At 38.0% G+C, this 25,381-nt stretch overlaps 6 protein-coding genes and 1 long non-coding RNA gene across 9 annotated transcripts; 4 read left to right on the forward strand and 3 right to left on the reverse strand.

Annotated features, from left to right (window-relative positions):
- Positions 1-1,809: 1,809 nt before the first annotated feature.
- Positions 1,810-15,910, reverse strand: LOC109161507. The gene is made up of 3 exons (XR_002050929.1): positions 15,718-15,910; positions 4,128-4,131; positions 1,810-1,822 (listed from the first exon to the last, which is right to left on the reverse strand). It is a non-coding gene; the product is annotated as an uncharacterized LOC109161507 (long non-coding RNA).
- Positions 4,693-10,082, forward strand: LOC109161382 (casein kinase 1-like protein 11). Of its 2 annotated transcripts, XR_002050901.1 has the most exons (15): positions 4,693-5,416; positions 5,643-5,683; positions 6,219-6,288; positions 6,595-6,743; positions 6,854-6,949; positions 7,073-7,143; positions 8,052-8,113; positions 8,234-8,297; positions 8,409-8,493; positions 8,669-8,795; positions 8,884-8,957; positions 9,044-9,098; positions 9,239-9,366; positions 9,501-9,829; positions 9,872-10,082. XR_002050901.1 is itself a non-coding variant. In XM_019309753.1 (14 exons), the coding sequence occupies exons 1-14, from the start codon at positions 5,341-5,343 to the stop codon at positions 9,765-9,767; spliced, it is 1,365 nt and encodes a 454-aa protein (XP_019165298.1). In that variant the 5' UTR covers positions 4,693-5,340; the 3' UTR covers positions 9,768-10,082. The 2 variants fall into 2 exon arrangements, 1 of the variants encoding a protein (XP_019165298.1); XM_019309753.1 differs by having other exon boundaries at positions 9,501-10,082.
- Positions 10,524-12,116, reverse strand: LOC109161470 (60S ribosomal protein L14-2). The gene is made up of 5 exons (XM_019309887.1): positions 12,002-12,116; positions 11,802-11,903; positions 11,228-11,357; positions 11,035-11,147; positions 10,524-10,804 (listed from the first exon to the last, which is right to left on the reverse strand). Exons 1-5 carry the CDS (start codon positions 12,002-12,004, stop codon positions 10,748-10,750), a joined length of 405 nt encoding a protein of 134 aa, XP_019165432.1. The 5' UTR covers positions 12,005-12,116; the 3' UTR covers positions 10,524-10,747.
- On the forward strand, positions 13,469-17,666 carry LOC109161395 (TBC1 domain family member 15). Its single transcript, XM_019309769.1, has 12 exons — positions 13,469-13,803; positions 13,954-14,057; positions 14,488-14,583; positions 14,823-14,926; positions 15,224-15,414; positions 16,132-16,254; positions 16,331-16,419; positions 16,552-16,657; positions 16,738-16,835; positions 16,928-17,173; positions 17,287-17,370; positions 17,457-17,666. Exons 1-12 carry the CDS (start codon positions 13,767-13,769, stop codon positions 17,469-17,471), a joined length of 1,293 nt encoding a protein of 430 aa, XP_019165314.1. The 5' UTR covers positions 13,469-13,766; the 3' UTR covers positions 17,472-17,666.
- Positions 17,667-19,600: 1,934 nt separating this feature from the next.
- On the forward strand, positions 19,601-21,385 carry LOC109161457 (CRIB domain-containing protein RIC5). 2 transcript variants are annotated; one of them, XM_019309870.1, is made up of 5 exons: positions 19,601-19,919; positions 19,997-20,137; positions 20,245-20,348; positions 20,437-20,533; positions 20,687-21,385. In XM_019309870.1, exons 2-5 carry the CDS (start codon positions 20,077-20,079, stop codon positions 21,103-21,105), a joined length of 681 nt encoding a protein of 226 aa, XP_019165415.1. In that variant the 5' UTR covers positions 19,601-19,919; positions 19,997-20,076; the 3' UTR covers positions 21,106-21,385. The 2 variants fall into 2 exon arrangements, with proteins under 2 accessions (XP_019165415.1, XP_019165422.1); XM_019309877.1 differs by having other exon boundaries at positions 20,009-20,137.
- Positions 21,386-21,445: 60 nt separating this feature from the next.
- LOC109161373 (piriformospora indica-insensitive protein 2-like) lies at positions 21,446-23,134 on the reverse strand. Its single transcript, XM_019309741.1, has one exon. The coding sequence runs from the start codon at positions 22,956-22,958 to the stop codon at positions 21,510-21,512; it is 1,449 nt and encodes a 482-aa protein (XP_019165286.1). The 5' UTR covers positions 22,959-23,134; the 3' UTR covers positions 21,446-21,509.
- Positions 23,135-23,353: 219 nt separating this feature from the next.
- Positions 23,354-24,185, forward strand: LOC109161479. Its single transcript, XM_019309897.1, has 3 exons — positions 23,354-23,439; positions 23,542-23,785; positions 23,942-24,185. Exons 2-3 carry the CDS (start codon positions 23,645-23,647, stop codon positions 24,173-24,175), a joined length of 375 nt encoding a protein of 124 aa, XP_019165442.1. The 5' UTR covers positions 23,354-23,439; positions 23,542-23,644; the 3' UTR covers positions 24,176-24,185.
- Positions 24,186-25,381: the final 1,196 nt, after the last annotated feature.

Consider the following 25,381-nt stretch of genomic DNA (forward strand, 5'->3'; position numbering starts at 1 on the left):
GACCTTAAGCTTTGTTTCAGCTAACCACTACAACAAGTGGACATGGCTTTGTAGGATGCCAATTGCCAGTCCATGGCTGTTTCTTTTGGATAATGCAGCTGGCATGCTCACATTAGAGTTTCCACAATGACAGCATGATGTGGAACAATTCTTTTTCGGTAGGTATTGATCTAGTATCTCTATCATTATGAAATTAAGTCGAATTTAATTCGAGTCGTGGTAACAAAATTTGACTTTTACTTGAGAAAAGCTTGTCTCAAAACTCTTTAACATGACACACTCTTACAAAAGTATCTTACAGTTGTATCAGTAGTCCGCTCAACTGTCCTGAAATTCATTTAGCAAATAGTTTGAATGGGAAATTGAATATTACACATTTTTAACAAATCGATTCAAAACTAAATTCATTACAATAAAAAAAATTCAAAATTATCTATAGAAAATCAGTAAGTAAATTACTGAAATTTGCCCATTTCTCATTTCTAATCGTTGATGGGAGAAACGTTGCAGCACACCTATAGAAGGTACAATGTACTAGAGGATCTGATCTCTTTCTAGAGATAGCGCCGTCTAAGAGAGCATTTTACTTATTTCCGAAGTTAATCAAATTTGTACGTAACTAATGGTTTGTGATTTCTGATGTTACTTTCCTATTTTAGTCCAACAACTATATTAAAGTCATAGGCCTATAATTCTATAAATGCCTTGAAAAAGGACTTATAAAGGGTTGAAGATCTTTTATTCGCTATGGCAATAACATCATTCAATTGTTTTCAATTTTCCTAAGTGTGTTACATTGCTATATATATATTCTGTTTCTCACCGGTGTTGGCAAGTCAAAACCAACAATAATATGTATTTAATTTATCAAATACATTGATACCGGTAGATATTTAAGTTACAGATAGCTAAATTTATAGATATATATTTACTATTTTCTTGTAGTGGTTATATATATTTTTGATTAATTTGAAGTTATTCTTACTTGCTCCATTTTACTCTTTAATTTATTGGCTAGTATGTAATGGATCATTGGTTATAGTATGGATGACCAACTTTTTTTCTCTTATATATTCCTTATACTTTCATCCAATCAATACAGATTATGTAAGAAAAATAATACTTTCTGAAAGTAATACTTTCTAAAAGCACATCTCAACATTTGTCCGTGATACATACACTCCAATAGTATGGTCCACTATGATCTATAATCTATATAGTCTGCTGCATATTATTTCGATATTATATTCCTGCAGACCAGGAGACCAAGCATACACATCTGGTCTATCACGACTTCAACCATTGAACAGATAAAACCAAATTATCTGTTTTATTTAGTAAAATACTCAAACATCATAATAATTTGACGTGGTTTTGGATATTAGCAACTTGTTTCATCTACTTGTCTGTGCCATGCCGGCCGCTCCATCCCCAAATAAACAATTCACCCTCATATTTGTTGCATTTGTGACGACCTTCTTCTTGGCTAGCTTTCTGCACCTTTACCTTCATATATGGCCTCCTCCATTATATTCTTTCATCCCACTAATCCTCCACGATCCGTTCTTTTCGAGTGACCAGAAAAATTCACAATCACTATCCGGTACGTAAGTTCACTCGGTTACTTTAGTTGTCAATAAACACATAAACCAGCCTTGTTGCAACTTTCAAAAGACACATAAACCAGCCTTGTCACCTTAGTCGGCAAAAGTTATATAAACCAATTTTGTGGTCATAGCCAACAAAAGACACATAAATTAACTTTGTGACCTTAATCAACAAAAGACAGGTAAATCAGCATAATTTGCTTATATCTGATCGGCTCAAAAAGGAGTTTTTCCTTGGTTTGATGATGAAAGGAGGAGGATTTGAAGTGATTCAACATGAACAGTTATGGGATCATCATCACCGCTATGGTGATAGTGTGAGTGAAATGGGAATCTCTATTGTTGGTGGTGCGAGCTCTAATGGCGCGGCGGCGGAGCTATCCCAGTGGGTGGAGCATGTGACGCGGCAGCTGATTGAGGACTTGCCGGAAAGTGAAGAAGTTGCAGCGCCGCCGCCGCCGCGCGGCGGCGAGGCGGTTCAGGCTTCTAATACCGCAGGCTGCCAAGAGAGCAGACGGCGGAGCTGCGGGGAGGACGACGATGATGGCGGTATGAGGCTGATGAGTCTCCTCCTGGAGTGCGCGGTGGCGATTTCCGTCGATAATCTCGGCGAAGCTCACCGGATGCTCCTTGAGCTGACGCAAATGGCGTCCCCGTACGGCGCCTCCTGCGCGGAGAGAGTGGTGGCGTATTTCGCCAACGCCATGTCTAGCAGAGTTATCAATTCATGGCTGGGAATCTGCGCGCCATTGATAAACCTAAAAGCTCTCCATTCATCTTTCCAAATCTTCAACAATGTCTCCCCTTTCATAAAGTTCGCTCATTTCACCTCCAACCAGGCCATCCTCGAGGCGTTCCACGGCCACGCGCGTGTCCACATCGTCGATCTCGACATCATGCAGGGCCTGCAATGGCCGGCGCTGTTCCACATCCTCGCCACGCGCGTGGAGGGCCCGCCGCCGCATCTCAAGATGACCGGAATGGGGACTTCCATGGAAACCCTAGTCGAGACCGGAAAACATCTCTCCAGCTTCGCTAAACGCTTAGGGTTATCCTTCGAGTTCCACCCCGTCGGGAAGAAATTCGGGGAGATCGACGATGTCTCCGCGCTACAAATCCGGCGGGGAGACGCCGTCGCCGTCCACTGGCTCCACCATTCTCTATACGACGCCACCGGGCCGGACTGGAAAACCATGCGGCTCCTCCGGCAGCTCTCGCCGACGGTGATAACCCTAGTGGAGCAAGAAATCGTGCACGGCGGTTCGTTCCTGGACCGGTTCGTCGGGTCGCTCCATTACTACTCCACCGTGTTCGACTCCCTCGGAGCGCTGCTGCCGAGCGACGACGGGGGGCGGCACACGGTGGAGCACTGCCTTCTCCGGCGGGAGATTAACAACATCCTGGCGATCGGCGGGCCGGCTCGGAGCGGGGAAGACAAGTATAGGCAGTGGAGGAGTGAGCTTTTAGGGAATGGGTTCTTGCAAGTGGGGATGAGCAGAAACTCCATAGCTCAAGCTCAGCTCATCCTCAACATGTTCCCTCCGACTCATGGGTATAGCCTTGTACAAGGAGATGGAACCCTAAGGCTGGGGTGGAAGGAGACCAGCTTGTACACTGCTTCTGCATGGACTTCACCTGCACCAAATTCTAGATAACTTAGCTTCTATTCATCTCGGGACATAAGTCAACTGGTTTATCACACAAAAAGTGTTAATATTTCTAATATATTATATTGGCAGCTACATACAAATATACAATGCTAGGTTTGATTCTTACTGAGTACAAAATTAGCCCAGTTGTGAATGTACCTAAAAAAAAAAAAAAAAAAAAACATTTAGATGTTTGAAATACATCTTGTAATTTATCTCTTTCATTCCGTTTCAAAAATCAAGGTAGTTGATTTTACGACTTTAGATAGTCTAGGGCCGGTAGGTTCACAATCAACACATCCACTCGGTAGGGTCAAGAAACAAACGAATATTACAAACGAGAAGTGATCCGAGAACAACAATAATCTTTTTTATTGCTTTAGAATAACTAGAAAAATGAACGTAGTACACTCCCCTCGAATGGGCTGGGCATTTATATGTCTATTATACTCATATATATATATATATATATATATATATATATATATATATATATATATATATGTATGTATTGTACTAATCATTGCACATGAATTTAAGAGAGTAATTGACATCATTTAAGCCTAGCGCGCTCCATTATTGAGAGAAAATCAAAGAACTAGCTACATTTACTTTTATAACTACCATGTCACGTTTTGAGTCCTTTCGACTACTTGGGTTTATCGGGTGAACCACCCAAATACGTCTAGTTGAAGCCGAGTATAACCTATCGATGTGGGAGCCCATGCCCAGTCCTCCAATCTGTCAATGATAGTTTCTAAACACTCTCGATAACCTCATGATTTAAATTCACCCTTAAGTGACTTTAAGCTAAGAGAGAAAGCAACATCATTTAAGCGTCCATTATTAAGGAAAAATCAAATACTATAACTAACCTAACTACATTTACTTTGTAACTGCCATGGCATGTTTTGAGTCCTTTCGATTACTTGGGATGACCATGTAAACTAACCAAGTACAACTAGTTGACATCGAATACGACCTCTCGAGGTGGGAACTCATGCCCAGTCCTCCAACTCATTAATGACTGTTTTTAAACATAATCCAGAGTCGAGACAAGTATAACCTCATGATTTGGTTTCATCCTTAAATAACTTTTACTGAATCTGTAGTACTAGACAATTTTAACTTTTACCTCAATGTCACTTCAACTTTTAGGAAAATATACTACATATTACTCTACAAAGTTTGTATTGATAACAAACATGTAAGCATGCACAAGGTACATTGATTTATTTGATTTGGTCATATAATTAAGCTCAATCAATCTATAATATTTGTCCTCTTTGCATTTCCCTTTCTCCTTTTTCTTGGCTTGTTCCGTTCATTGTGATCAAAAAGCCCCATTAACATTGCTACAAATGTGGTTGGTTCCACATCAGATGATGAATTGGTTAATTTGGCATGTCGGATTAGTTGAGTTTGACAGTTTTGAAGCAAATACAAACTAATTAGTTAGTATACAACATCATCATCATCGTAATTCCTACAAAAATTGACCCAAAAAAAAACAGGAAAGAATTCAAAGAATACTGCGTATCTTTGCCACTTGGTTTCCTTTTTTAGGGGCTACTGTATACAGCACACCCGCACGTATTTCACTCCATCAATTCTCTCTTTCTCCTCAAAGGTCTTACCTTTTTCAGTTCTCCCTCACGCCAGAGTTGTTGGATTGCTTTTATTCTATCTCTCTGTTAAGCAACTGATGATAGATATATATTGTTTGCGTTGTTGATTCGTAAATTGATTGCCTTTTCATTGATCAAGTAGTACCGGTCGTGCTCGTCAATTGAGGGTTTGGATTTCGATTTTGGCGTTTCGGAATAGATAATCGAAGGATGTAGTTGAACAATACAGCAGCTTTCTCGATCGAAAATCTTAGGTTTCTTTTTGGTGATTTCATTTTGGTTTTTGGTTGAGTAGTACAGTTGATCATTGTGTTTCTACCTGTTGGAGTGTTATAGGATTTGACCGTTCTGTATTTTCACCAGTTTTGTAACTCCAAATCCGAGTGGCAATCGAGGTTTTGGGCGTTGAATTTTGTTCTATATATATACTGTTCGAAACTCGGTTCTTTAATCGCCATGGAAGCTCTTATCGGCGACAAGTTTAAGATGGTGAGGAAGATTGGGAGTGGCTCTTTTGGTGAGCTTTATCTAGGTATGTCTTTCACTGTTGCATTTCTGTTCAGTTTCATTTCATTTGATTTAGCTCAGTAATTGTGCTTCTTTTCATCTACTTCCAGTACCCAAATTATGGTCTTCTATTTCCAGAAAGTTTTCATCTTTCTTGCCCACAATTTACCACAGTTTTCATCTAAATTCATACTAGTTTTTTTTTTAATTGTTTGTAAATGATTGTGGTGTTTGCTGTTGGTTATCTGTAGGTATCAATGTACAAAGTGGAGAAGAAGTTGCCATCAAGTTGGTAAGCTCATTTTCTTCTTTTATGTCTTAGCATGAAAGTAGTTGCTGTTAGATTGTGTGTTCATTTCATGATGTCCATGATAAGTTGCAGAGATGCACATGTTCTAAATGTTGCTACAATTTCTTTCCAGCAGTTTATGTAAGGCTACACAATCGAATGTTGATGACTGAATCATTGTTCGTCTTGGTGTTTTAGCTAAACACTTGTACTGAAATAGTTTTACTTCGTAAAATTCATTTTCTTGGAGAAAGTGTCTAAACGGTGCAGAAGACGCCAATATACAGGCGTATCTAAGAAAATGCGTTATCGTTTCTTCACGTTGATGGATGATGAACGGGCATTTGTAGTGTTTGTACTTACCTTTTGTACACACAATATATTTAAGTTGTGTGCTGCTTCTTTATATTTTTTTTTTTTGACGGCAAGAACATTTCATGGAGAGTGCATAATGCAAGAGTAACGTCTGTTTATTAATGTGGATAAATTGTTTATTTGTTTCCTTATTTTGAGTTTTTGTTATTGCTGTGTTTACTAGGAATCAGTCAAGACCAAACACCCACAGCTTCACTATGAATCAAAAATATATTCGCTTCTCCAGGGAGGAAGTATGTTCTCATTCTCTCCTTTTCTTGTTATCTTTGCACTTTCATTATCAACTTTCTTTCTCCCTTCTTGGCCACATGCCACTGGTGAAGTAATGTCCAATTAATATTGCAAATGAGATTCATGTTGATAGTTTACGTCTAATGAAGAAAAAATAATACATTAAAAAAAAAAGGTTTTAATGAAGACTGTAAAGTTTGAAATGTTTGTTTAATAATGTTAAATTAGCAGCACATACAAAATTATGAATTGGAAGTTGAAGCTAGATAAGGAGCTGATCTTTTCATTTTTTTGACGTTTTGATGAAGCCGGTATTCCCAACCTTAAATGGTTTGGAGTTGACAAGGAATACAATGTTATGGTCATTGATCTTCTTGGTCCAAGTTTGGAAGATCTCTTCAACTACTGCAATAGGAAGTTCTCGCTAAAAACCGTTTTGATGCTTGCAGATCAACTAGTACGTAATATTAGCTATATACTCTCGATCTACATCATGATGTCTACTTGGTGTCTTGGTTTGTTGCTTATCTGTTTTTAGGTTACAACTCTATCATGTTTCGTGTTCAGATTAATAGAGTTGAATACATGCACTGTAGAGGATTTCTACACCGTGATATAAAGCCAGACAACTTCTTAATGGGCTTAGGTCGCAAAGCAAATCAGGTTTTTTTATTTTTCCTTACATATGGCTTAGATTTTCTAAATGTAGTAATAAATACGTTGTAAAGATTTTAGCATGTATTTAGGCTTGATAGCCGGATTTTAACAGTTCAAATACTTGAGCAGGTTTATGCGATAGACTTTGGCCTTGCTAAAAAGTATAAGGATCTCCAGACTCATAAGCATATTCCATACAGGTCTGACGCTATTAACTCTTTAATGTTAATGATCAGAAATTGCAGAATTTGAGTCTAAGCAAACATCGTTTGTTGATACTCTAGGAAAGAAATAGGAAAATAAAAAAGAAAAAAACTTTCTTTGATTAGTGCAATGTTTGAATCAGTCAAGATATATTAATACATGTGTGTATGCTATATATATAGGGGCAGGATCAAATGAGAACATGGTCCTCCTATAAAAAAGTGAGGACTGATCTCAGCCATCCATAAAGGTTCAAAAATGGTCGAGGGTTTTAATAAAAAACACGGGGTCAATTTTATAATGAGTAAATACCCAAAATGGTCCATCGACTATGCCATAATTCACAAATTAGTCCTCAACTATCAATTTTACCAATTAAGTCCTCAACTATTCAATTCTTACTCAATAATTCACAAATCAGTCCTTCGTTGAGGACCTTATTGAGTAAGAATTGAATAGTTGAAGACTTATTGAGTAAGAATTGAATAGTTGAGAACTTAATTTGCTAAACTTGATATTCGAGGACTTATTTGTGAATTATGTTATAATCAAGGGACCATTTTGGGTATTTACTCTTTTATAATTATTGAAAACTTTTAAGAGCGGGGTTCATTTTTTAATTATTGCAAACTTGAAAGTTTAGTAATGGTAAGATACTAAGATCTTAGCCTTTGATTTCTCAAGATAGAGGGTGTGGATGTATCCACACTTTTTAAGGGGGAGGTATTCTCACCTGAACCCATCCCCTATATATATAGATCATTAGTCATTAAATATTGGCCTTGATGTTTACTGTGGGGAAGGGGTATGTACGTTGCTGCTGCACTCTCTTTCTTTCTCCAAGTTTGGGCAATTTGTCTCGTAACAACATCATTTGAAATGTTTTTCCCTATTCAATTTTCAGGGAAAACAAAAATCTGACAGGCACAGCTCGCTATGCTAGTGTCAATACACACCTTGGCGTTGGTGAGTTTACTTCCTAGACAAGTCGTTTGAGTTATCATCTTATCGGTAGATTTTACCTGATTTACTAAAAGGTGCATTTATGAATTACTGCCGGAATTTCTGTTTTCATTTTCCTGACAGAACAAAGCAGACGGGATGATTTGGAGTCATTGGGTTATGTTCTTATGTACTTCCTCAGAGGAAGGTTGGATTCTGAGAATTCTTCGTTCTTGTCCGGAGTTCTCCTCCCAATGTATATCTTGATCTTATTGACATAACTACAGAGCTTTATGCATTGTTTTTTCTTGCCTTTCAGCCTTCCTTGGCAGGGATTAAAAGCTGGTACTAAAAAGCAGAAATATGACAAAATCAGTGAGAAGAAGATGTTAACTCCTATAGAGGTACTTACTATGCCAATGAAAAACGCAATATAGGCACATATCTAAACTTGTCAATATTTCTGAATTTTGACGGCACCTTTTATTTTGACTCTCGATTGCAACAACGGGTGCTTGATATCTCGGACTTTATGGGCTGGGTTTACTAAATGATTATACTTGATAATTGTGGAAACAGGTGCTGTGCAAATCATACCCCTCCGAGTTCATTTCATATTTTCACTATTGTCGATCGTTGCGCTTTGAAGACAGACCTGACTATTCTTATCTGAAACGGCTTTTCCGAGACTTGTTTATTCGTGAAGGTATGGGGAAAATGTGACTCTGTTCTCTTTTAATAGTCCAACAGACGTGAGTTGTGGTGTCTGCATCTTGACCGTCTTATCTCCACAGGTTATCAATTTGACTATGTTTTTGATTGGACAATTTTGAAATATCCTCAGATTGGCGCCAGTTCCAGAGGCCGAGTAGGTGCTCATAAATTTTTTTCCTGTAATTGTTGCTTAAATTTGCCTATGTATGTCGGTTTTACTTTGCATTTTCGTTTTGCCAGAATCCTATTGGATTAAGTGCTAAGCCATCTGCAGAAGGACCGGGAAAGACAGCAGGTGTTTCTCTTGAAACTCACCAAATGTTATCTCGCCTTTACCAAAATCTAATCTTTCGATATTTGACCTTTGCCCATTTCACCAAATATCTGGACCTTTGTGTGAAATTTTGACCATTGCATGAAATTTTGATTCTGCAGGTCTAGATATTCGAGACAGGTTTTCTGGTGCTGTCGAAGAATTTTCTAGGAGAAATGCTTCAGGTTCTGGTCGGCATGGTGATCACTCGAGACACAAATCAGATGATGTACCTTCGTCTAAAGATGTGGTAAGTCTCCTCGATGTTTTAATTTATGGGGAGAAAAATTTCTGCTATCTTTTGTATGGTAAGAATTCTGTCTTCCATCTAGTCTAGTTATCACGTCCACATGTACTAAAAGTGGTTGTAATTATTATCTACAGCAAGCCAATTCAGATAAAGGCCAAACTTCCCGAAATGGTAGCTCTTCAAAGAGAGCTGCGATTTCAACCACCCGACCAAGTTCTTCTGCTGAAGCTACTGATGGTCAATCTAGCAGAGTAGTGTCGAGCATTGGCCGTTTGTCTTCCACGCAGAAACTCAAACCCGATGGCAAAGGTAAACCGTCATCCTTCTTCCGTACTGGACTCTCAAAGAGCACTCGGGATGATGCTTTTAGGAGCTTTGAGTTCCTCTCGATAAGGAAGTAGATACATTTTTAAGAGAAATACCTCTTTCTCTAAGGTGGACATGTTCAATGCAAATTTCAAATGTGTCTCTGCTGCAACCAGAGCCTCTTCTGTTGCGTATCAATGTCTCGTTTTGTGGCCATTGCGATGCGCTTAGAGAACTCATCCAAGGAAACAATTTGAGTATAGCACAAGAGCTCTCATGTATTGTTGTAATAAATATTGTTTTATGTATCAAAAATGTTGTGTATTTTACCTATAATCTGACAGGACATCAAAGTTGAATGTATCTCACCATGTTTCTTGTTGAATTAAGTACCTGTTCCTAGTGCCAAAGTAAGCTTTTAATATGCTTCCTTTTCAAATATAACAATGTAAATGATCTTGAGACCTCTTAATAAATAAATAGTTTCACATTGTGACTAAATACCATATTATGAAGTAACAAAAAAAAAATGGAATGAAGCTAGCCATAAACAAATTTGTTACTCTGTTCCATTTCACCTTTCATTGGTCATAACTCTTTCATGTTTATTCTTAGCTTATTTACTTCGATTAAACCTCTATTAATAACTAGACACAAAATGAGACAGAATGAATATTTTTTTGTGCATTTTATGCCCTGTTTTAAAAGGTAAATCTTTCCACAAATTAGACATGTAATGACGAAAAGCAAGAAGAGTGTTCAGCTGCTATAGGTGCATGTAGGTGACAAATTCAATCATTATAGAGATACAAACTGTGTTTATACTACACCATTCACATTGCTGGAGTATATCACTGAAACCAAATGCCAAACAAACTTAATTTTATGGTGCTTGATAATATTTCAACAATCAACATAAGATCCACCGCAAAAAAGTTTCCAAAAATGCATATGATGAATGATATGACAAAATTGTGTCTTTCTCGATACAAGAGAAGCAGAAACTAAAGAGACAATCCTTGATACAAGGCAGAAGACCTAATATAAGAACATCAATATTATAAGAAAATGGATTTTAGGCTGTGCTCTCCTTCTTAAGCTTTGAAAGCTCCTGTCTCACAATTCCAGCCTTCTGCAAATATTGACCAAAGAGCATGTCAGAGTTTGTTGAAGGAGAGACAAAAATATGCCTCATTTTACTCTAACTAGGACAACAAAATAAAACTACCCAAATATTTTATGCGAAAGCTTGGAAAAGGTGAGCAGCAGAAAACATATGAACTCAATTTGATCAATGAAATTTAGATTCTTTGAACAGAGTAGGTAAGATGATTCATTAAATACATAACAATCTATACACACCTTGATTTTTGCCAACATGATCTTGAACCTGTCAAAATCATTTAGAGCAGCCCTCCTCTTCTGCACAATCAACTTCCTGCCCCAGGAGCTGTTCTCCCACTTGTTCTTGACATCTGGGAGCAAATAGAACATAAATAAATTAAATAACAATAATAGAAAAGAATAGACCCATAGTTTAAGAACATGAGCCCACCAGCAGCCTCCATGGCAGCAATCAAAGTCTTCTTCTTCGGGACCCTTTTTATGTCAATTGTTATATCTGTGAGTGTAAGCCTTTTGAAGTTCATTTGGCTCCGTACCATGTCAGGGGCATCAACAAGTGCCTATTAATTTGAAAAGAAGAACAAAACAACTTAAACTCCCAACAAGCAAATGGAAAGATACGTATATAGCATTATCAGCACCCTAATAAAGCTACACTAACTATAGCACATATAGGCCATGTTACTCTTAAACATCAATACAATACAATAATTGATTACACAATGCTATGCCCAAATCTATCAGTGATTCTAAAATCCCAGTGAAGAACATATAATAGCATATATTAGACATGGCCTCAGATCATATACACATCTCTGTCATGTAAATATGATCAGACAATGTAGGCAAATATATATTTTCCCATCACAGGCCAAACTATAAATAAACTAGCTTTTCAGCTAAAATCAACAGAAACATGAAATGAAAATAAGCCCATTACAACCAATACTTTGCAAAGCAAATTCAGGCAAAGACGGAATATATATCAAAACAAATAAGATTACCCTGTTCTGATCAATAACATCGACGATGACGACGAGCTTTCCATAGTCCTTTCCGTAGTTGACGAGAGCGACCCTTCCAATTTCAACGTACCTCTTGAACGGCTGCAAAATAGCATAAGAACGAACATATAATCAATTACACCATTATCAGAATTGCACACAGAAATAACCAATAGATAATAACTTCAGTAAAAACTCACCATTTTCGCCTACTGGAATGAGCAGGAGCGCCGGTTTATGCGGAGGCGCAGAGCGAGCTATTCCCGGTGGAAAATGCGGAGATTTAGGGTTTGGATGGGAGGGTAGCGCTAGGGTTTTGCGGTGCTTCTTTGCACTTATATATATATACTGAATCTGGGCCGGGCTGTTACTTTTCAACGATCCAAGATAATTCATCACTGGCCCATTATAATTTTAGCTTCAACTATGTTTTGGCCCACTCATTCGTCATTGGGTCGTTATATCGTGGACCGCGGCACGTGCACCGTAGTCAAAATGGCGCCGTTTCTTTAAGTAAAGAACGGTGCGCCGTTAGTTTTAACGGAACGTGCATTTTTTGTATGTTAATAATCAACTGACGCTACAGTATATCTAAACCGACATTGTCTCACGTATTATTTTTATATTATCAAATGAAACTGCAATTATATCAAAATGATACTGTAGTTGTGGTAAAATGAAACTGCAGTGTATATAAAATGAAACTGAATAACATTTCACATATTTGAGCGTATATTGTACAATGAAGCTGTAATTATATCAAAATGATCATGTAGTTGTGTTTTAATAAAACTATAATGTATATCAAATAAAATTAAATAACATTTTCACATATTTGAGTCTATAAATATCGAATGAAACTATAGTTATATTGAAATGAAACTGTAGTTATGTTGAACTGAAACTGCAGTGTATACAAAATGAAACTGAATAACAGAGTTACTTTTTGCAGAAGGGTGCAGAACAGCGGGAAACACATGTCGTTTATTTTCATTAAACGAAACGACGTCGTTTTGATGCGTAGTGCATAATCGATTATGCACTGCGGTGCACGATATAATTTGCGTTCGTTGTTCTGATCATTATTGCGTGGACTACGGTAAAAAACACATTAAAGTATATTATTTTAACTCATAAAATATATTATTTTATTTCAAAATTTTCATTATTTTAACACATAAAAAGACATTATACATTATTCTAACTTATAAAATATATTATCTTACCTCATAAATTTTATTATTTTAACACATAAAATACATTATCTTACCTCAAAAATTTCATTATCCTAACACGTATAAAGTACATTATTTTTTTTTTATCAGATCACGAGGTGTCCTAAGCAAGTCTTAATTGTATGAGACTTAAGATGAAACATAGGAGGCATTTTAAGTCTGTACCATTCTTGTTTGCACTGGACCGTCCCAATTAACGGATAAACTGTCGATCATATTAATTTTTACTTACGAAAAGAAGTTCAAACTATAATCTCTCTTAAAGACGAGAGTGTACAATTAGTCATGTCAACCAAACTAATTGTATAAAATACATTATTTAGATTTAGATTAACTTATAGGGTGAAAATAAGGGATACTTATATATCATATTATTATATTATTATTATTATATATATATATATATATATATATATATATATACATCAAAACAGCAATAAACATACTCCGTAATCTGTTACGGAGGAGTCACGGATTTGGCAAAAATCGAACGGGAGCGACGATGTGATCTCATCACATTACGTCATCGGAAGAGTAGAGCGTAAGCTTTACCACCATCCCTACCAAATACCAATACATTCCTTTTGTCATTCTGCAAAACTTGCATCGATTTCCGAAGCCAGTCAAATCCGTGCTATCACCGTCGTGGAAACTGGGAAACGTCGCGATCTTTCGATAAATTGAAGAAAGCATCAAAGACTAATACATTTCAATCAATTTATCAATTTGGATGGGCAACTCTTCCTCCTGTGCCTCTAACGGCTGCGGTGGGTTCACTGCCTTTCAAAGACTGAATCTTTATTATTTTTTTTTCCACATCCCATTTTATAGTATTGTTGAATTTCGAAATGTGGATGATATATTAATTGGGGATTTTTTATTTTATTTTATTTTTTTTTTTTAATTTGGAGCGGCAGTGAATTGTGTTGGGAGGAATTCGGGTTCTGAGGATTTGGAATCATATTTCCCTGTTAGACCAGAATGCCAGGATGATGTCCCCAAGACCCGTTTCAAAACAAGGGTATGTTGATCTTGCCATGTTTATTACATTTCATTTGGACATTTTCTTTGTTTATATAAGTGTTTTTAATGATGTGTATGAGTGTTAAGTTAATTGGATGCAGACATGCAGTGATCATTGAGAAAGTTTCTTATTTGTAGTATTTATTAGGTTTTTTGGCTTATTAAATTTGTTCTATGCCCTTAGCATCTATCAGTTTTGTTATCAGAAAGCAGGAAAATCTTATATGATTGTAGTTTATACCTGGCAAAGCTGTTTTCTAGAAGTGAATGCATCTTGAACTGAAGCATTGAAGTTTGCCTTGTCATTTGTTTAAGATATTGGTTTTTTCCTTTTGTTTCTAATGCCTTTCCTATCCTATTGTATTCAATATTGTTGTTATGTGTCTTTTACAGTTCCAATTCACGCTTGTTTATGCTATTTATAACAGGCAGGGAAAACCCTTAGTCAGAGAAGATGGAATGATGCATTCTCTCTAGATGGCCAATTGGATATAGCAGCTGTTCTTAGAAGGATCCAACGAGGGGTAGAGTCATTGTTAACAGTTATTTAATCTTTAAAAAAAATAAAATTGTTTAGCTAATGAATTTGAGCGGTTCAGATCATGTACTTAAGAGCTAGATTGGCAGATTCATGCTCGCAAAGTTTCTTTTCAATGCAGTTGGAGCAACCATTTCTTTTGTTAACCGTTCTTCACAGGCTTGTCCATTATTAAGTATTCTGAACAGGCATTGATCAGTTTCGTTTATTTCTTTTACATGTTAGGGTATTCATCCTTCAATCAAAGGAGCAGTATGGCAATTCTTGTTGGGTTGTTTTGATCCCAGTAGCACATTTGAGGAGCGAAGTGAACTCAAGCAACAGAGGAGGTAAAAATGAATTCATTTCAGCTTATTTTGAACAGTACGATACCAGACCGCCAGTAACAAAATGTCAAAATCACTCCTAAATTGGTTGGTTGGGTGGATTATGGATAAGCAGCTACTTTCTACTTCTGAACTTATGATTTCTCTACCAGAGCCTATGATTCAGTATCTAAGTATATGATTTCTCAACTTATGATGTCTTGTTTCTTTTATTTTTCACACCGTTATGCATAATTTTATTTGCTTGTCTATCCATTTTATTTTGAAGTAGACTAAATATCTTAAAACGTGAGTCTCTAGGGAGAAATATGCTGCATGGAAGGCTGAATGTAAGAAGATAGAACCAACCATTGGTAGTGGAAGATTAATGACAGCAATCAGTGAGAATGGGCAAAACTTAGAAAACATTACAGTTCCAGGTGTCTCACAAGGCAATAATGATTCTTTTGACAAGACACTGATCCAATGGAAGCTGAGCTTAAGCCAAATTGGTTTGTATTTGCTCACATTTATTATATTTCTTGGTGTTCCAGAATATTGTTCATCTCCAGTGTTTATGCATATTCGTATGAATACTTTGTTTTCTAAATAACTCGAGATGCAGTTTGGGCTTTACTATTCCCCCGTGCCCTCCGCCCCCGGTGAAACCTAGAACCTAATCTCCATTGAACATGAACCCAAGCACTTTTATCCTAGTATAATTTCAATATTGGAAGTTGAGTCTCTCTGATACCTTGGTGACATACAAGCTCCATTTTTAACTACAAGCCTCCCCAGGGAGTTCATGCAGGAACCCGGGGTGGTAGCTCAAGTGGCAAATGAGCTCTCTTTGTGGGGGAGAACTCCGGGATAACCCAGGTTCAATTCCCACAAGCCACAATTCCCCTGGACCAGCTCCCATGACCTCCCGGAGCGAACGGGGATTAGTCGGGTGGACCTGGACCGATAAACGGACAGAGAAAAACCTGAACCACCTCGTGGTTTACACCCAAAAAAAACAAAAACAAAAAAAAAAAAGAAAAAAGGGAGTTCATGCTGGCAATTCATTTATCACTTATTGACAAGTTAGAATAGTAATAATAATAGAAGTATTTGCTTCTATGATTTCCGTTGGTGTTTTACTCAATCACCTTACTGTTAATGGGTTTGTACCTATGTAATTGGTCCTTATGACGAAGTCACTTTGAAGATACATATTGTAACTACAGGTTTGGACGTTCATCGCACAGACCGTAGTCTCGTTTTTTATGAGAATGAAGCTAACCTAGCAAAACTATGGGATATCCTTGCCATCTATGCCTGGGTGGACAAAGATATTAGCTATGTTCAAGGTAAAATATTAATATCAAAACATACACTCTCAACATATATTTATGCAAGGTTTTCATAGTTTTTCTCTTTGATCAGGAATGAGTGATATATGCTCTCCCATGGTAATTCTTTTTGAAGACGAAGCAGATGCATTCTGGTGCTTTGAGCATGCAATGCGGAGACTGGTATCTTATCGTCATTTCCTCTTAGTGTTTTATTATGTTCTTTGTATCTTGTGTATGTAAGCTCTCTCTTCTTATAGCACTTATGTTTTTCCTTTCCTGGATACTGAGTCCTACCCGTGTTTATTTGAACAGCGAGAAAACTTCAAGTGCACTGTAAATTCCGTGGGAGTGCAATCTCAACTGAATACCCTTTCACAAATTGTTAAAACCATTGACCCAAAGCTTCATCGTCACCTTGGTATGAGTTGCTAATCCCAGTATGTAACTATCAATATGAAATGGATTGTAGAGTGCAAAATCAATAAGTTTGTTTGACAGAGGAATTGGATGGCGGGGACTATCTATTTGCCTTTCGTATGCTGATGGTGCTCTTCCGCAGAGAGTTATCTTTCGTTGATTCACTGTATCTTTGGGAGGTGCGAATGCTACTATATTCTCTATATTTGGTTAGGAAGCGTAAATCTATGTAGTGGGATATGGTCATTTTTATTTAGCCGCTAATTCTCAGGTGATGTGGGCGATGGAATATAATCCTCATATATATTCATCATATGTGGAGTCCCATCACAAGAACGAAAATGTTAAAGTAAGCAACAAGGAGCTAAAGCAGTACGGTAAATTTGAGAGGAAATATGCGAAAACTGGTTGGACAGACCACAGAAACGCTCTTGCTATTTTCCTTGTTGCTGCTGTCCTCGAGACTAAGCAGAAGCGACTTATAAAGGAGGCTAGGGGCCTAGATGACGTTGTCAATGTACTCTCTCTCTCTCTCTCTCTATCTCGACTTATGTATACATACACACACATATATGCATACTTTCATATTATAGATTTCTAATTCCTGCCCCTAATTTGGTCGAGCTTCAGATCATGGGTGAAGTAACTGGGAACTTGGATGCAAAGAAAGCGTTAGACGGGGCACTGAAAGTTCACGAGAAATATTTGAACAAGGCAGAGTTTTATTGCACAGATAATAGTATACTGTTAGTCTTTTCTGTGTCCCCCTTATATCTTATGGCATACCCTTTTTTTTGCAGGTCAAAAATCAATAATTTTTGCAGAGGTCACAGCTTCACTGATATGTTGTGTTGATTCTTTAACTCTTGCATTATAATTATTTTTTATTCTTTATTTATTCACAGATTTCTGTTGTAGAATGTGATGTGAGAAATCCATTCATACACTTTGTATTACAAATATCTGATGATATATGCAATGCCTTTGAAGGTTGTCTTATTCCTTCCCCATTTTCTTTGTGGACATTTTCAAATTTGTTAAATAATATCAAATTAAGTTCAAATAATCATAATTCGATAATCGTCATTTGAATCATTGTCTATTGTCAAAAAGATCAAACGCTAATCAGTAGTTCATCTAGAATCCACAAATGTTGTCATCCAATTTGGCCTTTGCAACTATGAATAACTTTGATAATATACAAACATAGGTCTAATAAACTTCTCTTTTTTTTTTGAAAACAATAAACTCTTTTTTTAATATAACAAGAAATAAAAATAGACAATACTCTTTTGGTCAAGCTCATCGTCACAGACATTCATAGTACGATTAATTTCTACAATGTGATTCGCGAGTTATTACACAAAAATAGAATTTATCTAGTGAATACCATTGAATAGTGGCCGTGAGTTTCAATTATTACTCAAAAAAAAATGTTACTTCATCTGTTCCATTTTATCTCTCTTGTTTACTATTTATTACTCAAACCAACTCTTTCATTTTTGTTTATTTTTTGTATTAATTTTTAATTATTTTAAATTTGATTTTTTTGTTTAATAGTAATTCTAATGTAGTTTCTAAATATATAAATTGTATATATTAATATTATGAAAAATTAAATTAAAAATGACTACAAACAAGTTTCATTGATCAAAACAGATACATATATGTCAAAGGTTCAATCCTTAGTTTTGAGTATGATTGAAACATTAACGGGGCGTTTGGTTGGAAAAAATGAATTATGGGGGAAATGAATTGTAATTCGGTGGAAAAAGAATAAGGTGAGAATAAAGTAGGAATTCAAATTACGTTGTTTGGTATGGAGAAATAGAATTATTGGAATTGAGAAGGAAATAAGTGGTATAAAGACTAAAATACCCTTGTGTAATAATAATAGTAATAACAACCAAGGATAGTAATGTCACTTCATATGTTTTTCCTTTCTCAAATTCATTGAATTGCAATTCATGGGGGTACCCTATGAATTGCAATTCCCTCCAACCAAACAATGTAATTGGGACATCTACTGAATTACAATTCAACTACAGTTAAATTACAATGAACCAAACGCCCTGCAAATCTCCCTGTAAGTTGTCCTGTCCAATAGAGGTGCCTATAATTCAACGAGTGTAGGGGTGTAAATGAGCCGAGCCGCTTGCGAGTTGCTCGTGAGCGGCTCGGTCAAAGCTCGGCTCGAGCGGCTCGTTTACTTATTGAGCTCGAGCCAAGCTCACATATCCTATGCTCGTGGCTCGACGAGCCGCTCGCGAGCCCCTAATAATAATAATAATAATAATAATAATAATTAAAATTTTACTCCATTACCCTACTCCAGTACTCTCACAGTCCCGTACTCCCGTCCCCATTCCCCTCAAGCCCTAACTCTGGAATCTGGAAGATTGTCGACGACGACGATACGGAGACGAAATACGGTAATATATGCCTTTTTATTTTTAATTAAAACAAGAATTTAAAATCAAACAGGTCATATTTGATGTCAAAATCGAGCTCGAGCTCGGGTCGACTCGTTTACACCCCTAAACGAGTGAATTAGTTATTGTGTCAGATCTTTAGCTTTGGGTATGAAGAAACTTTAAATCTCCATGTAAGTTGTCATATCCAATAGAGGTGCTTATAATTCAATGAGGGGATTAATTACTGTGTCGGATCCTTTGCTTTGGGTATAAAGAAACTTTAAATCTCCATGTAAGTTGTTCTATATATCTATAATTCAACGAGGGAATTAGTTACTGTGTTGGAGGGTGAAAATCTTGAGTACACTCCAAAAAAAATACTCCGCAATCAAAACAGACACAAAAAATAAAACGGATGAGATATTTTATTACTATATTTTATTTATATATCGGACATTATTATAAGCTTTGCTAGGTAAAGGTCCTACCATGTGGGACATGGAACAAGACAGCCCCCTGATATTCAGCATCGTGGCAGACTACCCGCTTTCATGGCGAGGGATAACCTCGTACGACCAAATCCCATTTCATTATGCCTCTTCTATTTATTTAATCATTTATCAAAACTCCTAAATTATCGATGAGCTTCAGGTTTGGATTAACGGGCATCAGCAGCCTGTTATCCATCGCCATTGAAATCAGGAAGCATCAGCTTTAACATCATTTTCCTTCCCAGAAAAGTCGACCTGGAGATTCCAGTCAACCTTTCTTCTGTTCCATACAATAATCTTCCGCACAAAAACCCAATCAGATTCTCAGTTTCAATAACCCCCCAATTCCTTAGCGAAGGTTTGTGGTTTACATTTAAAGATCCAGTTTTTTTGTTTCGCTGCGTTTAATGTTTTATGATGTTCTTATTCCTCTAGGAAACTTTCCAGATAGGAGATTAAGAGAAAGCTGGGAATAGTATATGATTTCCAGTCGGATTGTTCATTAGAGGTGAAGGATGAGCACAAAGGTGAAAGGCCTCCTCAAGGGCATCAAATACATATCCCATCAGATATTTGGTGCGTTATATTATATGTTCAATACATCTTGTCTCAATTAAAAGTCTGTATATATTTAGCCAAAATATGTGTGATATGTTAATTGGGTGTTTGAATTGATGATACAGAAGAAGAAAAAGAACCAGAAATACAGATTGGGATGCCTACAGATGTAAAGCATGTGGCTCATATTGGGTGGGATGGACCGTCTGCAACAGAAAATCCTAGCTGGGTACGATGAAGTTTGTTTGTTTTTTTGATTTGGTTAAGAAAATTTGTGTCTTGTTTTTTGAGGCAATCTTGAATGGAGGAATGTGCAGATGAATGAATTCAAAGGATCTGGAGCGTTGAAATCTGCGCCGTTAGGCCCTCCGACGGACTCCAAAGAGAACCCAGAGATCAAATGGGTGTCTGAAGGTTTGATACTTTGATTACACGAAGAAATTGTGTCATTTGAAGATTTTTTTTTTTATTATGTTATGGATTTTTTGTTGGTTTGAACATTTTGATTTTGTCAAGAATTCTGTAACGTTTGTATTTTTCATTTGGAAAACAATGAATGTTTTGTAGATTCGAAAGGACGACGTGCGCCGAGGCCGGAGAGCAGAGACGGCGGCGCCGGTGGGGAAGGATCATCGAAACCCAGGCGCCATTCTTGTTCCAACGACAATACCGCCGGCGCCGCAGGCGGCGGCGGCGGTGGAGATTCCCCCAAATCCTCCAAGCCACGGCAGACCAGGCGGAGCAAGGCCTCTTCCGACGGCGTCAAGATCAAGGACCCCACCGGCGCCGACAACCCGGACGTTCCGAAGAGGAACCGGCGAAAGAAGTCAAGGGATTTCAACGCCGACGGCTCCGTCCGCTCCACACGAACATCCAAAAGCTCCGCCACCGCCGCCGATCAAGCACAGGATACAACCACCGACACGCCTCCGTCTTCAACCTCATCAAAGCCTCTGGACGACGGCGAAAACCCCGTGCTTTTTTGAGCCAAACCCCATAATCCCCGCCGATCCCATTCTTCAAATTTTCCGCTGACTAAACTTCAACATTTGTAAAATCTTAAGACCATAATTCATGTTATTTATGTAAAACAATTACTGTTTCCCTTCTTGTACCGTCTGTAAATTCATCATCTCCATTACTTCCTAGAAACCATATTATTATAAAGCTTTTATAGTTGATCATCACTGTACCTGAAAATGAACAAAACAGAGTTCTCTGCACTCAAACATTCATATATATGCACTTATCATTACATTAATTACCCAAAAAAAAATACAAATCCAAAAATTTCCTATCAACATTTCATAGAATTGAGGTGTTCTTGTAAATACCCAGGTCCGGGAGGCGGGAAATTCCGGGTTCCAAAGGTGAAATGACGAAGTTACCCTTAAGAGAAGAGACAGAGTATCCCAATGATCATGAGAAGAGTGGAAGAGTGTAAGGCTGGGGAGGAGTTGGGAAGAGGGGCAAATTTGGGAGTATAATGTCTACTACATAATTTGATGTTTCCCAAACTGCCACTGACTTTAGCAGATCTTAGCCCTTCATCCACGCAGAGGAGAGGGTTGCCGTGTAATTTCAGCTTCTCACCGACCCTGAGGGCAAATTCGGCAGAAAATGGGACTTTTCCACTCAGATTATTGTTCTCCAAATTTAGCTCGTTCACAAACTCCAAAGCGCCCAACTCCGCAGGCACTGTCCCTTCCAGATAGTTGTTGTCCAACCCCAAATAACACACATTTCTCAAATGTACCCCCATGGAAACTGGAATATTCCCAACGAGTCCCGTCCCTGATAATCCTATTCCCTGAAGACCCCCCATATTTTCCCATATTTCTGGAATCCCCCCTCCCAGGTTATTCCCGCTCAGATATACCTCTTTCAGGTTCGGCATCGCCGGAATGAACGCCGGAATCCCGGAATTGGTGAACCGGTTGTAGCTCAAATCGAGAAACTCCAGCGAGCTTAAGAAGCCGAGAGTCTCCGGGATTCTCCCGGAGAATTGGTTGAAACTCAGGTCGAGTTTCAGGAGCTGAGTTAGGTTTCCGATCGAAACCGGGACGGCGCCAGAGAACTGATTCTGGCTCAGATCAAGGACTCTCAGCCTGTTTAACGCCCGGAAATCTGTCCGGACATAGCCGCTAAGTTTGTTCCTCGCGAGAGTGACTTGCTCTACGTTGTATAAATCGCCAAACCCTACCGGGATTTCTCCAGAAACATTGGTTCCGGTGAGAACAAACCTCCTCAGACGTTTCAAACAGCCAATCTCGCCACTGATCGAACCATATAACGCCGGATTTTCCACGAACACCGCCTCCTCAAGCGACGCGAGGGAAGATAAATCCGGGAAGGAAACACCAGCTTCCGTAAAGCATTGGAAGAAGAAGAGTTTACGGAGGTGGGTAAAGGGAGCGAAAAGGGAATAATGGATGGTAGCTTTAGGGCTGCAGGGCGGGTTTGGTGTATAGTCGGAGACGTACCCGAAGTTCAGCTCAGTAACGTGACAGGCACCGTCATCAAACACATCACAAACGACGCCGTGCGGGGCGGAGGAGCATAGATCGTCGGGGAAGAGAGACCGCCATGGAATCTCAGGGTTCACCGCCTCCAAAACCCTATAAACACCTTCCTGCTCCGCCGAGCCGAGAGGCGGCTGCGAAGCAACGAAGGCGGCAGACATCACCATAACCATCACGAATAAGGAGCAGGAGAAAACAGAGCAGAAACAAGAAGAAGAAGCCATCGCCATTAGAGTAGCGTTTTGGAAGAAAGGGGGGAAAAGGTAGTTGGTATTTAAGAGGGAGAAAATGATAGTTGAGGAAAGGCGAAGGGGCATAAAAGGAGCGGAGAGAAAAGCATGTTTGTCTTGAAAAATGAAAGAGAAGATCAGAGTTCAGGCCTGCCGCGCAGATTTTCTTCTCTGATAGTCTGATACCACCCCAACCCGAATTTACCACTTTGACCCTGCCTCTTGTTCAGGAAGCTCTGCAAGTATTTATTTTTCATTTCCATAAATACATTCTGCATAATTCAAATTAATAATTATATATTTTGGTTTTACGACCTAAGCAATTGATGACCTATCATTAATATCGGTTGACCAAAATAATTGTTCGAAAACAAAGTATAAAAGCTAAAAGGGTGAAGTGTCAAATAGCACCCTGAACCAACAACGAAATGTCATCCCGCACCCTAATCTTATATAAGTGATTATTTGATTCATAAATCAAAAAAAATTGTTCGCCTAGCCTTTTTAACAGGTTTCCCTGTTGCTTAGATGACGTGGCTCCGGTTAAAATCTGACGTGGAAATAAAAGGTACGAAATTCTCTTATTTGACGTTAAAATGTAACAGTTTCCTACGAATTTGGGTTATTTAAAAAATATTCATTTTCTGCATATCTCAAAAACGTATTGTAGACGAAGACGAAGACGACTGCCTGGGTTTTCCGTTTCCTCCGTCGGCGACGACCCAATTTCAGTTTCAGTTTCCATTCCCTCCGTCGAAGCCACACTCTCCAAGATGTCATCTTCCTCAACTTCATCACGGGTTAAAGTAAACATGGAGTATGAGCCTAGTGTTTATTGTAATTGTGGATTGAAAGCTCCAATGTGCACAAGTAGAGAATCGGGAAAGAAATTCTTTGGGTGTCAAAGATGGAAGGTATGTATTTATTGAAATTTTGTATGAATTTTGATTTTTCAATTGTATTAAAGTTAAAGCTAGGGTTCGTTTTTGGGGCATTTTAATTGGTTTTTTTATTGTGGTAATTTTTTACTTTTTTTATGGGTAATTTTGTTAATTGAGTTGTATGTATAGGATGGCAATGGTTGTGGCTTCTTCCTTTGGAATGATCATAGTGCAAGGAGGATTGAAGGTGAGCATGAAGATCTAAAGAAGATGGTGGTATCTTTGAGGAATGAAATCGAAGTTGTTAAAGAATTAATTGTAAATGAGTATTGTGGTATGAAAAAAGAAAAGGAAGTGTTGAGGATCAAGTGTGTTGTTCTCCTAATTGTAATTGTGGTGCTTCTAGCAAAACTTTGTAGTTAGAAATTGTAATGGTTTGGCATTGTAATGAAAAATTGATAGTTTGCAATTTAATATCCAGTTTGCACTTTCAATTTCCAGCTTGCATTGAATTCCAGTATGCACTGTCATTGTTGCCATAATTGTTCAATGAAGCAATTTTTTATTTCTGCCATAATTGCAGAATTCCAGTCCAGCTTGCATTGAATTGTTGTCATATTTTCCAATCCATTTTAAATTTCTGCAATTTTGAATAGTTGCCATAATTGCTGAATTCCAGTCCATTCTATTCTTGGTCAAACTTGTTGATTTCCAGACCACAATCAGTAGTGCATAACATGTAAACCAATTGTAATCTTAAAGCAACTCAAACCACCTAAATTGGGGAACCAATACAGTAAACCAATACATGTAACCAAGCTGATGAAGCTGTCTTAAGCTCTAAAAGCAATCATGGGAGTACTGGTCTAGGAAGCTGTTGCTGAGACCAGTTCTGCCCAATTTTGCAGAATAATGTGATGATTTTAAGCTACTAAGTGGATATGAAATACCATCAAGATTAGGTAGTCTAATGGTACTCGAGTTGGACTTCCATTTGGAAAGTTATGAGTTCGAGCCTCAGTGAAGGTGTTATATATCCATTTAGTAGCTTCTTGCTAGTTTTAAGCTTCTAAGCAATACACAATCTGTAAGCTTCTAAGCAATACACAATCTGTAAGCTTCTAAGCAATACACAATCTGCCTGGCAGTCTACTTAGTCTAGTCTGCAATAATAGAAGCTATACACAATCTGCCTGGCAGTCTACTTAGTCTAGTCTGCAATAATTGATTATCTGCCTGGCAGTCTACTTAGTCTAGTCTGCAATAATTGATTATCTGCCTGGCAGTCTACTTAGTCTAGTCTGCAATAATTGATTATTGCAGACTAATTCAAATTGTCTGCTTAGTCCTCTGCAAGCACCTTGAGGGTGGTTAAAGCTAAGAGACACCTTAGCCAGTATGCTGAGGGTGATAAAAGGAGTTCCTATTGCCAGTATGAAATAAGTTCGGGGGAACTAGTCCATGAAGTCGATTTAGCTGAGACTTGTTCTGCCCAATTGAGAAATGAATGAATACCCAATGATGGATTGTTTGCTGGACAATCTCTGAGGGTCTACAGCTTGTTGTGGTACTGGCAGCAGGGATGAGGCTCTATTGAGCTGACCTGCTGTGCAGATATTTGTTTGGTGG

This window comes from Ipomoea nil, unplaced genomic scaffold (assembly GCF_001879475.1).
Source record: "Ipomoea nil cultivar Tokyo-kokei standard unplaced genomic scaffold, Asagao_1.1 scaffold0302, whole genome shotgun sequence".
In the NCBI taxonomy this organism is placed as follows: domain Eukaryota; kingdom Viridiplantae; phylum Streptophyta; class Magnoliopsida; order Solanales; family Convolvulaceae; genus Ipomoea; species Ipomoea nil.